Source organism: Phyllopteryx taeniolatus, chromosome 9 (genome assembly GCF_024500385.1).
Source record: "Phyllopteryx taeniolatus isolate TA_2022b chromosome 9, UOR_Ptae_1.2, whole genome shotgun sequence".
NCBI lineage: Eukaryota > Metazoa > Chordata > Actinopteri > Syngnathiformes > Syngnathidae > Phyllopteryx > Phyllopteryx taeniolatus.
In genome coordinates, this window is record NC_084510.1 from 15988562 (window position 1) to 16002965 (window position 14404).

At 43.8% G+C, this 14404-nt stretch overlaps 1 protein-coding gene across 1 annotated transcript; it reads left to right on the forward strand.

Moving 5' to 3' along the window:
• The first annotated feature begins 1506 nt into the window (after positions 1–1506).
• LOC133484100 (leucine-rich repeat neuronal protein 2-like) lies at positions 1507–11732 on the forward strand. The gene is given in 3 exon segments (XM_061786212.1): positions 1507–1781; positions 8480–10433; positions 10435–11732. Coding segments are annotated over 2 exon segments (2334 nt in total). The 5' UTR covers positions 1507–1781; positions 8480–8825; the 3' UTR covers positions 11161–11732.
• The last annotated feature ends 2672 nt before the right edge of the window (positions 11733–14404 follow it).

Here is a 14404-nt window from a genome sequence, read left to right on the forward strand (position 1 = left end):
TAGGGCAGGTTTTGATTTGTATATAATCTGGAGAAAATTACTTTTCCATTGTAGCACACGGATAATTACCGACAAAGATGCAAGTACAGTTTAATACTTAGCATTGTGCTTCATTACCTCTTTCAATTTTCCTTTTTATGACAGTATGATTTGAACTTGTGTTTCCTGAAATGTGCATACGGGGCTAATTATGTTGAAACATCTGCATGCATATTTTTTTAATTACTGTTACAAAATGCTCCCACCACCTGCTATTTTGCTGGACAGAGGTGAATTGGTTAAGTGTGTTTTTCAAATTATGTATCACATCACACACACGATAGTAGACAAAATCCTCTCTTTGTGTCAGTGTGATCATGAGCATGTAGACGTTTTGGAGGTTGTAACTTCTGATGCTGTTAATAATGATACTGTAATTACATCCGTCTAAAGTCATGATATGATGAAAACTACTTAAATACACACAAAAAAACTGTTAAAGAACTTACTGATAAAATACTTAAAAAAATAATAATAATAGTAATTTTTACTTACCTGGAGTCACTCTCTTTAAAAACCAAAACCGAGTCTGAAACCTTGGTGTACTGATAGATTCTGACTTGACTTTCAACAGTCATATCAAATCAATTACTAAAACGGGCTTCTATCAGCTGAAAAACATATCCAGAGTGAAGGTTTGCATAATATGCCAAGCAGACCAGGAGAAGCTCATCCATGCTTTTATCTCAAGTAGACTTGACTACTGCAATGGTCTTCTGATTGGACTCCCCCAAAAGAACATCAAACAGCTGCAGCTCATTCAGAATGCTGCAGCTCAGGTTCTGACCAGAACAAAGAGGTCAGAACATATTCCTCCAATTTTAAAGTCCCTACACTGGCTCCCATTCGGCTTTAGAATAGATTTTAAAGTTCTGCTACTGGTCAATAAATCACTATATAGTTTAGGTCCTGAATACATGAAAGAAATGCCAATGTAATATAAACCCAGTAGGGCCCTGACATCGACAGACTCTGGTCAAATAGTGGAGCACAGAGTCCAAAGCAAACATGGCGAAGCAGCATTTAGCTGTTATGTTGCACACAAATGGAATAAGTTGCCAACAGAAGTGACGTCATCCCCAAGTGTGCATGTTTTTAAGTCCAGGTTTTTAGAGCATTGAAATGATCCTTCTTGTACTGTACGCTGTTTAACATAACGTGTTTTCAGTGGGGTTTCAATGAGTGGAGTCAGTGTTTTGACAGGAAAAGTTATACCCTGTGGTGCTCCTACTATAATATTTAATCACCTAAAGGGAAGACACAAAACAATGCAAGAATGGCAGCTTTGTATGAATGTTGACACAGGTATGAATCTGTTTAATAGGAAGATAAGATAAACTTTTTTTTGCCAACTAAAACTGATGCATACATTACACACTAGGAGACAACCTGTCATCCACACGCTGTTCTCCATGGCAAGTATTTTTCCATCAGCATGTGACAGAGAAAAAGAGAACGAAGGAGAGAGTGAGGCAGACGATGCAAGAGGGGAGGCAAGATGAGAGGGACAGAAGCTCCACTGCAGAGCCCAGCACCTCTCTCATACAGCTGGGGAGAGAGAGAGAGAGTGAGACAGAGAGAGAGAGAGAGAGACTTTGCCAATGTTCTCTCCAGCTCCAGTGCAGCAGAGACATGATATTTCAAGAATCTTAATTGTGTGGCTGAGAGTGAGAAGAGAAATAACACCGTCAGCGCGGCAAGCAACGCTTGAACAGAGCTAAGCAGCGGTCGTTCCCGCTCTGGTAAGAAAACTGAAATGTGTTGATAGCACAGACATGTACACATGTAGCTGTGGATGCATGCATGCTCGCTCGGTGTGAGTGGTTTACAAATCGAGAGGCTTGTTGGTAAGTGGAAATAAATTCTAAGTTTGTGCATAAATGTGTCTGCAGCAACAGCCCGCATCGTCATGCGTCTTTCCTCCTTTTTTTTTGTACAATGTATCCATGTCCTCCATCTCTGTCAAAGCATTCTGCACTCCTACACGTAATCCTTCCTCTCAGTACATGCATGTGTTCGTATTCTTCATACAAGCAGTGTTTTGTCACCTCCAGCCGCTTAAAAAAAAAAAGCTTCAAGGTCTCTCTTGAGTTTGCTCTCTGGTAGGTGGAAGAGCACAGATAAGCACGTTATTCCTATCACTGTACTCATGAAAAAAATGATTTTTGTTCCAATCTCTCAAGAGTAGTGAAATCATTGGGGCATTCATGTTCCATCAGGGGACAGAGCTCAGATGTATTGCTAACAGGTGAACATGGATGGGCTTGATATGACGACTGCCATTTTAGAAATATTATATGTTGCACAATGTACAATTGTGGAGGGTTCTGTGGTAACAACTTGTCACTCAAAACAGACTAATCCAAAGGTTGCCTTTACTTCACTACTAAACAGTGATTTCAAGTAGGATGGAGTTCAAGGGTATAAAGAACAGAGTAATCTTTGTTTGTAAAGAGGTGATTGTGCAAAACGCTTGAGCTGCAGTATGAACATATCACCACTTCAGCTGTGTCTCAATGTTCAAATTTGAGATACCAACATCTTTATTGTATATATCTTTTTGTAAATTTAGGGAAGTTGAATCAGCACGGAGAGAAAAAAATTATGGAAAGACAAAGTTTTGTATCTGGACATAATGAAACTGAGAATCCTAACACTAAATCTAAGAGCCATGTACTCTCAAGTGACATTTGTTGTGTCAAAGAGCTGTATCAAATACAACGTGTACAATAATGTTCAAATTAGTCAGAAACTTATTCATGTTCGTTATTGTGGTAGTTTTTAGTAAAGCATAACTATATGCTTTATATCAAGTTTGACCACCTCATGTTGCTCAGTAAGCTAACCAAAATATCAGGAACACTCAGTTTGAGGCATATATTTTTTTGTATTATAGTAGATCTCATTAGATTGTACAGGTGTACCTAATGTTGTGGCTGTTGAGTGGATAACTAACTCTTGGACTGCAGTATTATAAGTAAGTGCATGCGGCGTTGCTGGCGGTAATCTGCGAGATACTGTGCAGTCACACGGTAAACTTTGAATGAGAAATAGAGGAAAAAAAAGAAGAGAAAGCCAATCAGGGTGAATGCTGAGAAGGAAGAAGCTAGCGATTGATGCAGGGCTATATATTTGAAAATCCTCTTACAATCAGTATGAATTACAAAACCTTCTTAAGGATGCTTTAGTTCACCGCTCTGCTTTCCTGAAACTGACACTGTCGACGTTTGAGAGCAAACGACAAAAACAGGGGGCATCAAAATTAAATGACGAATGCATTATTGAGCAGGTTGCATGTGGAAAGATGACAGAGTGGAGATGAAAGTGAATGGCTGATGGAAGAGTGAGAAGAACCCCAGGAGGAAAGATCTGCTCCGAGATGATGTTGACTCAAACACACTGTCGTACAATGCTCACTTTGCATAGTTCATACAATTCAATGAATGTAGTCACTGCTATTCTCAGTATGTTTATCTTAATAAAGGAAGAAACTTAAAGACCTTACCTTTAGCTGTAAACAAGAACCACAGTCTTTTAATCTTGATGGACTTTTTATATTGTACATAAGTCTAAAACCAAGACACAAATAAAATGTAATACATCGCAGCACTCCTCAGATATCCCATTGTATGCTCCCTACTGGCTAGGAGCAGTATAGTGATGATACCGGAGCAACCTGATTTGATGCTTCAAGTTCGCCATTAACTAGGGCATCTGATCCGGATGCCGGGATCAGATGCCCTAGCCGCCTCATCTGGCTCCTCTCGATGTGGAGGAGCAGCGGCTCTACTCTGAGATCCCCCCGGATGACCGAGCTTCTCACCCTATCTCTAAGGGAGAGCCCAGACACCCTGCGGAGGAAACTCATTTCGGCCGCTTGTATCCGGGATCTTGCTCTTTCGGTCACGACCCAGAGGTGAGCCGGTGGAATTGAGGAGGTCTTCGAAGTATTCTCCCCACCGACGCACAACGTCCCGTTCAGCAATGGAGGCGCGGAACATGGTCCACTCGGACTCGATGTCCCCCGTCTCACCCGGAACGTGAGCAAAGTTCTGTTGGAGGTGGGAGTTGAAACTCCTTCTGAGAGGGTATTCGGCAAGACGTTCCCAACAGACCCTCACAATACATTTGGGCCTGCCACGTCGGACCGGGTGGTGATCAGTTGACAGCTCCGCCCCTCTTCACCTGAGTGTGCGACATGCGGCCGCAAATCCGATGACACGACCACAAAGTCGATCATCGAACTGTGACCTAGGGTGTCCTGGTGCCAAGTCCACGTGTGGACACCCTTATGCTTGAACATGGTGTTCGTTATGGACAATCCGTGATGAGCACAGAAGTCCAATAACAGAACCCCGCTCGGGTTCTGATCGGGGGGGCCGTTCCTCCCAATCAACCCCTTCCAGGTCTCACTGTCATTCCCACGTGAGCATTGAACTCCCCCAGCAGAACGATGGAGTCCCCAGCGGGAGCGCTCTCCAGCACCCCCTCCAAGGACTCCAAAAAGGGTGGGTACTCTGAACTGCTGTTTGGTACATAGGCACAAACAACAGTCAGGACCCGTCCCTCCACCCGAAGGCGGAGGGAAGCTACCCTCTCGTCCACCGGGGTGAACCCCAATGTACAGGCGCCAAGTCGGGGGGCAATAAGTATACCCACACTTGCTCGGCGCCTCACTGTGGGCAACTCCAGAGTGGAAGCGAGTCCAACCCCTCTTAAGAGGACTGGTACCAGAGCCCCAGCTGTGTGTGGAGGCGAGTCTGACTATATCTAGTCGGAACTTCTCGACCTCAAACACCAGCTCGGGCTCCTTCCCTGCCAGAGAGTTGACATTCCACGTCCCTATAGCCAGCTTCTGTAGCCGGGGATCGGATCGCCAAGGTTCCCGCCTTTGGCCACCGCCCAGCTCGCACTGCACTCGACCCCTATGGCCCCTCCCACAGGTGGTGAGCCCATGGGAAGAACCGGAATACATTTAGTGGCAATTAAAATTTAAATAGGAAACTGCAAACTGTTTGCAGTAGATTTTCTGATGTAAACAAAAAAAAAGTAAATACTATTATATAAGCGGCACGGTGAACGACTGGTTAGAGCGTCAGACTCACAGTTCTGAGGATCCGGGTTCAATCCCCGGCCCCGCCTGTGTGGAGTTTGCATGTTCTCCCCGTGCCTGCGTGGGTTCTCTCCGGGCACTCCGGTTTCCTCCCACATCCCAAAAACATGCATTAATTGGAGACTCTAAATTGCCCGTAGGTGTGACTGTGAGTGCGAATGGTTGTTTGTTTGTATGTGCCCTGTGATTGGCTGGCAACCAGTTCAGGGTGTACCCCGCCTCCTGCTCGATGACAGCTGGGATAGGCTCCAGCACGCCGGCGACGCTAGTGAGGAGAAGCGGCTCAGAAAATGGATGATTCAAGTCTGGACTTTGACTAAGCCACTCCAAAATCTTCATCATCATCAAGCCATTCAGAAGTTGACTTTCTGGTGTGTTTTAGATGGTTATCCTGCTGCAGAACACAAGTGTGCTTCAGCTTGAGGTCACAAACTGATTCTTCTTCAGGATTTTGTGTGAGAGAGCCGAATTCATGGTTCCATCAATCACAGCAAATTGTGAAGGAGCCAGGCAGCCCAAGATCATTACACTACCACCACCATGTTTGACTGTTGGTACGATGATCTTTTTCTGAAATGCTGTGCTACATCTACGCCAGATATATTGAGACACCTTCCAAAAAGCACAACTTTCATCTCGTCAGTCCATATAATATTCTCCCAAAAGTCTTGGGAATCACTCAGATGTTTGTTTGTTGTTTTTTTTTGCAAAAGACGAGCCTTTATGTTGTTTTTGGTGAGCAGTGGTTTTTGCCTTGCAACTCTGCCAAGGATGGCATTTTTGCCCAGTTTCTTCCTTATTGGTATGTCATAAACACTTAACTGAGGCAAGGGAGGCCTGCAGTTCTTTAGAAGTTGTCCTGAGTTCCTTTGTGTCGTCCGGGATGAGTCATTGCAGTTTTCTTAGGGTAATCTTTGTAGGCCGGCCACTCCTCGGAAGGTTCACCACTGTTCCATGTTTTCTCCACGTGAGGATAATGGCTCCCCATATGGTTTGCTGGAATCCTAAAGTTTTAGAAATGATTTTTGTAACCCTTTCCAGACTGACAGATGTCAATTACTTCATTTCTCGACTCTTCTGGAATTTCTTTGGTTCATGTCATTTTGTTACAGCATTTTTAGATCTTTTGTCCGATGTCATTTTGTCGGGACAGATTCTGTTTAAGTGATTTCTTGATTGAACAGATCAGGAGGTAATGAGGCTTGGGTGTGATCAGTGAAAATTGACCAAAAATTGTGACTAGCCACAATTAATTCATGATTTAACAAGGGTTGTAATTACTTTTTCAGACAGGGCCAGGTAACTTTGAAAAGTTTTTTTTTTCTTAATAAATTAAATCATTTAAAAACAGCATTTTAAGCTCACTTGAGTTATATTTGCATGATATTTACATTTGTTTGATGATCTTAAAGTGGGGAAACGATATAAACGTATACGATTTTGAGGACGGGGGCAATAAATTTTCACGGCACTATAGAACTGTAACAGAGTCATATTTATTACACTATAAAAACACCAATGGCATTTGTTATTGCTTTGGCTCCATTTGAAGCTGGAAGTTGTGTTCTCTCCATGCTACTTTGTTTTCATGCTGCACTGATATTCAGGCTTCAAATGACTCACCAACTTTGATGTAACGACAAAAGCATATCACTAGGCATGACGTCCACGAGACAGAGGCTGAGCTGCACTGCATTTCTTGGTATTTGAGGTTAAAGCGCGAAATAGATACACTTCCTGTCCCTTACCTAACATGTTCCGTGTGGGAACTCGATATGCAACTATACACTCTGAAAAACCTGAATAAAAACACGTACAATACACCTTTAATATCATTTGTTAAAGTCTGCATTAAATCTACAGTACATACATGTAAAACATGTTCAGTGATGAATGTGAAAATGTGCTACTAAAACTTGAAATTATTGTTTTTTTTCTTCCAAAATATTGATTCTTGCATAGTGACTGTTTAGTGATATTAACTTTATTGTTGGCTAAATATTTCTGTACTGTAATTGTATTGTGAGTTTCTCAGCAACTCCGATCCCTGATTCATAAGTTTTACGAGGCAATGCCACCGTTGCCACAATATTTACTTTTCTGTACAGAACCTCAACATTGTGTCACAGAGAAATTCATTATTTCAGTAGCTATGAGTGTTTGATCTGAAAAATATAATAGCTCACCCACCCAAAAATAGCTGCACATTTGGTTCTTTAAGAGTGATGTGGCTACAAATATGCATGATAAGAATGAGTTGAAGCACTGTAGAGGATTTTATTTTTTTTATGAAGAGTAGCTTGATTGTAAATGTTTGTCTTTCAGTACTCACAATTAGACAGACAATGAAGAAAACATGGATTAGACGCTTCAAAGATGCAGTCAAGATATTGGTTCCCTCACTCAAGACTTCAGTTGGTGTTGTTCTTATCAACTGCTGCACAGATGGGACCAAAACAAATTAGAAGTAAAAGAACACTGAATCATAGCAAGGAGAGGAGATTTGTTTCCATGGTAACAATGCACTAGACCTTGCTTGGATTTTTTTAATTTTGTTTTACAGATAGCCTCACTAATGACAATTTTCGTGCTACTTCACCATCATTGTTGAATTCCATCCATCCATCCATCCATTTTCTGAGCCACTTCTCCTCACTAGGGTCGCGGGCGTGCTGGAGCCTATCCCAGCTGTCATCGGGCAGGAGGCGGGGTACACCCTGAACTGGTTGCCAGCCAATCGCAGGGCACAGAGAAACAAACAACCATTCGCACTCACAGTCATGCCTACGGGCAATTTAGAGTCTCCAATTAATGCATGTTTTTGGGATGTGGGAGGAAACCGGAGTGCCCGGAGAAAACCCACGCAGGCACAGGGAGAACATGCAAACTCCACACAGGCGGGGCCGGGGATTGAACCCGGGTCCTCAGAACTGTGAGGCTGACGCTCTAACCAGTCGGCAACCGTGCCGCCTTGTTGAATTCCACTTTGCTAAAATAGGACAATAGCTCATCAACAAACACCACAAACCTTTTTGAGGACCAAGCCCAAATTTCAAAATTTTAAATTCTAAGTACAGTAATTTGGAATAAATGTGATTTTAAGATGAATCCAAGACCCCTGAACTTGATGAATAAAATGTAGTATATGAGGCTTTTTGATTGCTCAGAAAGAGTCACCCAATGTCTTCCAAATGGAGCACAGTGTGAATTAAAGGGCTAACATTCAGTTATTTTGAGTTTTCCCATTCCCACTCTAACAATTTGTCCTGTTACGTGTGTATGTGTGTGCGTGTGTGAATGTGTGTGTGTGTGTGTTTGATAAAGCAGAGCGCTATGAGCCAGGAGTCCTCCACCCGCCGCCAGGATGTGAGATTGATGGCGTGACAAGAAAAAGACCGTCATCATGTTCTACCACTGCAATCACAATTGTTCCTAAGGAGAGGCACTGTAGCTTTTTCTGCAAGACTTTCAATATTTCCATATGTGTGAAGCCAGCGCAAATTGTTGTCGATATGATAATCCTTCCCTGTTTGCCTGAGAATTTCATACCGGTGAGAACGATTGTAACCATCTTCTGCCATCTGCACACACACCTTTACAGTTGACTCTCACACATCTTCTTAACAAGATCTTAAAACCTCCTCCAATCTGCACCTCTGACCCCATAAGGATTATGAGGCCAATGTTGATGCTTCTACAATCACAGTGTCTCCTGTGTGTGTTTGTTGGTGTGTGCGTGCTAGGAGCGCTGGGCTCGCTGCCTCAAGCTCTGCCATGGCATGTCCCCTGTCCTGGGCGGTGTGTGTGTCACATCAAGCCATGGTTCTCAGCAGACTCAGTTTACCACGAAGCTCCTACTGTGGACTGCAATGACCTGCTGCTGACCGCCCTCCCATGGCCCCTGCCCTTAAGCACACACACCTTGCACCTGCAGGGGAACAATCTGTCTCAAATGGACGTCGCTGTGCTGCACGGGCTCCCAAACCTCACTGACCTTGACCTTTCACAGAATCACTTCGGCTGTGTCAGGGCGATTGCACAAAACTTGTCTGTACCCTCTTTGTTGTCTCTACACCTGGAGGAAAACCTTCTTAGCCACCTGCCGGAGGCCTCCTTCTCCTCACTGCTGGCTTTACAGGAGCTCTTTCTCAGCCATAATTACTTACATTCTATTGCACCTGGAGCTTTCACTGGTCTGAACTCTCTCCTGCGCCTGCACATCAACAACAATAGACTCACCACCATCAATCCAAGGTGGTTTGCGGCTTTGCAGAACCTAGAAGTTCTCATGCTCGGAGGAAACCCAGTAGAGACCCTGCCCGAGCAGGGCTTCTTAGCCTTGAGATCCCTCCGCAGTCTTGTTCTTGGTGGCATGGGCTTGAGAGGCTTAGCTGACAATGCGCTGGATGGGTTGGAAGGTCTGGAGAGCCTCTCCTTCTACGATAACTTGCTGATCAAGGTTCCTACTCAGGCTCTGCAGAGGGTCTTAGGTCTGAAGTTTCTCGACCTTAACAAGAACCGAATCAAACTGATCAATACAGGAGACTTTCGAGACATGGTCCATCTAAAGGAGCTTGGCCTGAATAACATGGAGGAGCTAATGTCCATTGAGAGGGCAGCGCTAGAGAACCTTCCGGAGCTCACCAAACTAGAGATCACTAACAACCCACGACTGTCCTTCATTCACCCGCAGGCTTTTGCCCAGCTGAGCAGGCTTGAGAGTCTCATGCTCAACTCAAACTGTCTCAGTACTCTGCACCGTCACACCATGAGCTCCCTGCCCAGACTCCAGGAGGTCAGCTTGCACTCCAACCCACTCCGCTGTGACTGCCTATTTCACTGGGCCGCACAGGATGCCTCCCACCCTCACCGGGACACAACAGCGACCATCCAGCAAACGTCTCGGGTGGTACGCTTTATTCAACCCCAGGCAACCGTGTGCTCAGAACCCCCAGAACTGAAGACTCGCAGGGTGAGAGAGGTGTCCTCCAGGGAGATGTCTGCCTCCTGCCTCCCAACAATCCCCACCTCTTCACTCCCCTCCAACATGGGTGTCAGGGAAGGAGGGAAGCTGCTTTTGCATTGTCGAGCTCTCGCAGATCCACAGCCTCAACTTTACTGGGTGACTCCCTCTGGGTTGAGACTTGGACCTGCTCTTAGCAACACATCTGAGGGACTACCAGCTTCTTCTCTCACAGCCACTGAAGGAATCACCTACTCATCTGCTTCCAGCATCTCCCCCAGCCAGGCTCAAGGTGATTCCTCCACCAAACGCTACTGGGCTCATGCCTGAGGGAACTCTGGAGATCAGAAAGGTCACCCACAGAGAGGCTGGCTTGTACACCTGCATAGCTGAGAATGCTCTGGGAGCTGATACACGCAGCGTTTCTGTGACCGTGCAAAGCAGAGACAAGACAAGAAAGAGGGTGGTGGCTTCTAAGCTGAAGGGCCATTCATTACTCAGAACTGAGACAAGGTTAAAGGTGATGGAGGCTGGCGAACACTTTGCTATATTGTCCTGGCAGAATAGGCGCAATTTCCCTTCCACTCGTTTATCCTGGCAAGCTATGAGCTCAGACGGACCCGCATACACCACACGCATCCTTGCTGGAACACATAGTTTCAACCTGACCCACCTGCAGGCAGAGACACTTTACAGAGTGTGTTTACATTTAGGAACCAGTGAGGGTACCAAACATACCAGCAGGAGAAGCAAAGCAAGCATAAAACCTCAGTGCATCTCATTCAGAACGAAGCAAGTGGCAGAGCCTCGGGCCAGCCTGCAGCTCAGCCCGGAGCTTATGTCCACTGTGGTGACACTTCTGATGATCCTTGTGCTCATACTGATGCTGCTGGCCGGCCAAGGATGGGACAGTGGAAAGCACCCCAGTGCTCTTTTCCAAGAAATCAAAAGTCATCAAACTGTGATCATCATGCAGAAGACAGGAGAAAGAAACAACAAACAGCTAAAGCAGAGTGAGAAACTTCTGTTCCATCATGACTGCTGAGATCATCAAAATACACGGCAAACACACAAACGAATACTAATTGTCACTTTGTGAAGAGTCACAGTGATGTGGGAAAGATTTGTATTTATTTTATATAAAATATGTACAGTATAATTGACAGTTTCTGTGTTGAGAAAATTGTAAAGAATTCCTTAACCCAAACCAGGTGGATTTAAACTGGGCTATGGCACTCAGACAGTGCACAGTGAGTGCATCCATCAAATATTAATTACTGCTTATTGCTGCTGGGCTGAAAGTAAAAAAGATCAGATTCAGTCAAAGGACAAATGTTTCCAGGATGCTTGTTACATTTCCTGTCTTAATGTTTCACTGACTGAACCATACTGTAACGGAGCAGATGAAACGCTGTCTGAAGACTGATCCAAAAAGAAAAAGTGACTGGTTGTTTTGTTCTCGTACATCAGTGATGCTTAGCGCTCAGTATCATGGAAAATTGTACTTATACAGCATTCCTTGCCTAACATATAATATCCTCTTTCAGCATAAAATAATTCTCAGTGATTGTGTCAAATTCTATTTTGAACTATTATACAATAAATCTTTTTAATTTAGCTGTTACTGTTCCCCTGTCTTTTCTTGTACGTAGTTTTTTTAATAATTGTTTTTACTTAAATCCCATATAGATAGAACAATTTTCCATCTGTGTATATTCTATGCTGGATCTAAAATGCTGCAGTTAAAAGCTCCAGCTCAAAATCAGAGGTACATTAGCATATTTATAGAATTGTTGACAAGATTATACACCAAACTAGCTATCACAACTACACTAATTAACAGCTTTATCTAATTTATACAAAGTAGATGATCAAAGCAGTATGAATGTAAATTCATGTTCAACACGTAATGGGGACATATTAGCAAATGAAATGATAAATTGTTGTTTTTGCTCCAGGACTTCCCCTAAAATTTGAGGAATGTAATTTGCTTATAAGCCACTGTGGATGTTAAACATGTTAACAAAGATAAGTTCAGTCTTGTAACGGAGTACAAATACTGTACTGAAGTAGAATGTTCATGTATCTGTACTTTGCTTCGTTATTTATATTTCTTTCAACTTTTACTCCACTACATTTCCTAAAAGGTCCCATATTTTACCAAACCAACTTTTTCTAGTATTTGGGCTGTTATATTGGCTCTATGGTGCCTCAGTAACCGTGAAATATCGTCCACGCATTCCTGAGTTGCAGACGTTTTTCAGGTCATTTGAATTTCTCAAGCTTATCCACGTCACTAGCGAAGATGTCCGCCTACCTCTCCACTCCCATGCCAGCACTGTCAACATAAACGTGAGCTCTCACAAGTGGGTGTTTGGCACGGCAACCAATCAGAGGAAAGGGGGCAGTGTTAGCCAAATATGGACAAAAGTAAATACAAAACTGGGTCAAAGAGAAGTAGGTGTGAGAGGGGCCTTTTCTGGACTGTCTTGTATGACAAAAGGGGTCACGGGCGTGCTGGAGCCTATCCCAGCTATCTTCGGGCAGGAGGCGGGGTACACCCTGAACTGGTCGCCAGCCAATCGCAGGGCACATATAAACAAACAACCATTTGCACTCACATTCACACCTACGGGCAATTTAGTCTTCAATTAACCTACCGTGCATGTTTTTGGGAAGTGGGAGGAAACCGGAGTGCCCAGAGAAAACCCACGCAGGCATGGAGAGAACATGCAAGCTCCGCACAGGCGAGGCCGGGATTTGAACCCCGGTCCTCAGAACTGTGAGGCTGATGTACTAACCAGTCGTCACCGTGCCACCCAAAACCCAAGTGTTTTTTTAATCAAAATATGGGACCTTTAGCGGCACGGTGGGCGACTGGTTAGAGCGTCAGCTTCACAGTTCTGAGGACCCGGGTTCAATCCCCGGCCCCGCCTGTGTGGAGTTTGCATGTTCTCCCCTTGCCTGCGTGGGTTTTCTCCAGGCACTCCGGTTTCCTCCCAGATCCCAAAAACATGCATTAATTGGAGACTTTAAATTGCCCGTAGGCATGACTGTGAGTGTGAATGGTTGTTTGTTTCTCTGTGCCCTGCGATTGGCTGGCAACCAGTTCAGGGTATACCCCGCCTCCTGCCCGATGACAGCTGGGATAGGCTCCGGCGCGCCCGCGACCCTAGTGAGGAGAAGCGGCTCAGAAAATGGATGGATGGATGGATGGATGGATGGGACCTTTAAAAAATATATACTTTTATTCTGATACACTCCGTTCAAATATCTTTGTTACTCTCTCGCTCCTTCCAGCTTGAGGCCAGCGTCCGTGAGGGCCAGACTACCGTTACTCATTAGCCAACATGTAGAGGTGTGTCTTTACCACCGTCATGTTTATCCAAATGGACCACAGTGTGAATTAAAGGGAAGATAAACTTCAGTTATTCTTTAACACCATTGAAGTAAACAAAACTGAAACAAATAAAAACATTCCAAATTCTAACCACTCACTTTTTAAGTATTTTTACTTTTACTTCCCATACTTAATTACATTTAATATCAGAAAATGAATTGATATTTAACAGGATAGAAAATGTCTGATCATTGAAATTTTTACTGCAGTAATATTCCTCAAGGCTACTTTAACTTGTATCAAAGTTATTTTCTGTTTAGATACTTGTAATTTTACTTGAGTACTATTCAGATACTTTATACAAGACTGCCGATGACTGTACCGGTATGTGTTAAAAGATTCTGATTCAGAAAGCATTTGTCCCCGTTGGGCAATTAAAGTCGAACGTTGTCTGTCTTATAACATCATGTCTTGTAATAACATTTTTTTTAATTAGTTTTATCTCTCTGTGTATCAGTACTATTAATGGTAATATTACCATGTTACATACTGTATGTCTGGGGTTGGTCCACAAATATTATCAGTACACGTCAACATGTTTTTGAGGCAATGTATTGTTACTTTTAATGATGGAAACATTTTATATATTATTCCATAAAAATACAGTGATGCTGTAACTGCATTGAGGTGATAGCACCCTTGTTCACTAGAAACAGGAGCAGTTTGGAGGAGTGCTACAGTGCACATTCCACAAGGCAATAAAACCCCCACACCTCCAGGCACTGACCACCTACTCAAGCCTTAATAAAAAGAACTGCGCAAGGACAGGCACCTCAGAGGAGTTGGGAGAGATAAGCGCGGTGCTAGTTCTTGTCGCTGCTCTCACTTTGCAAAGTTACTTAACTCAAGTTGTGATTACTTCTGTCTCCTTCCTTGGTGTGAACTTATT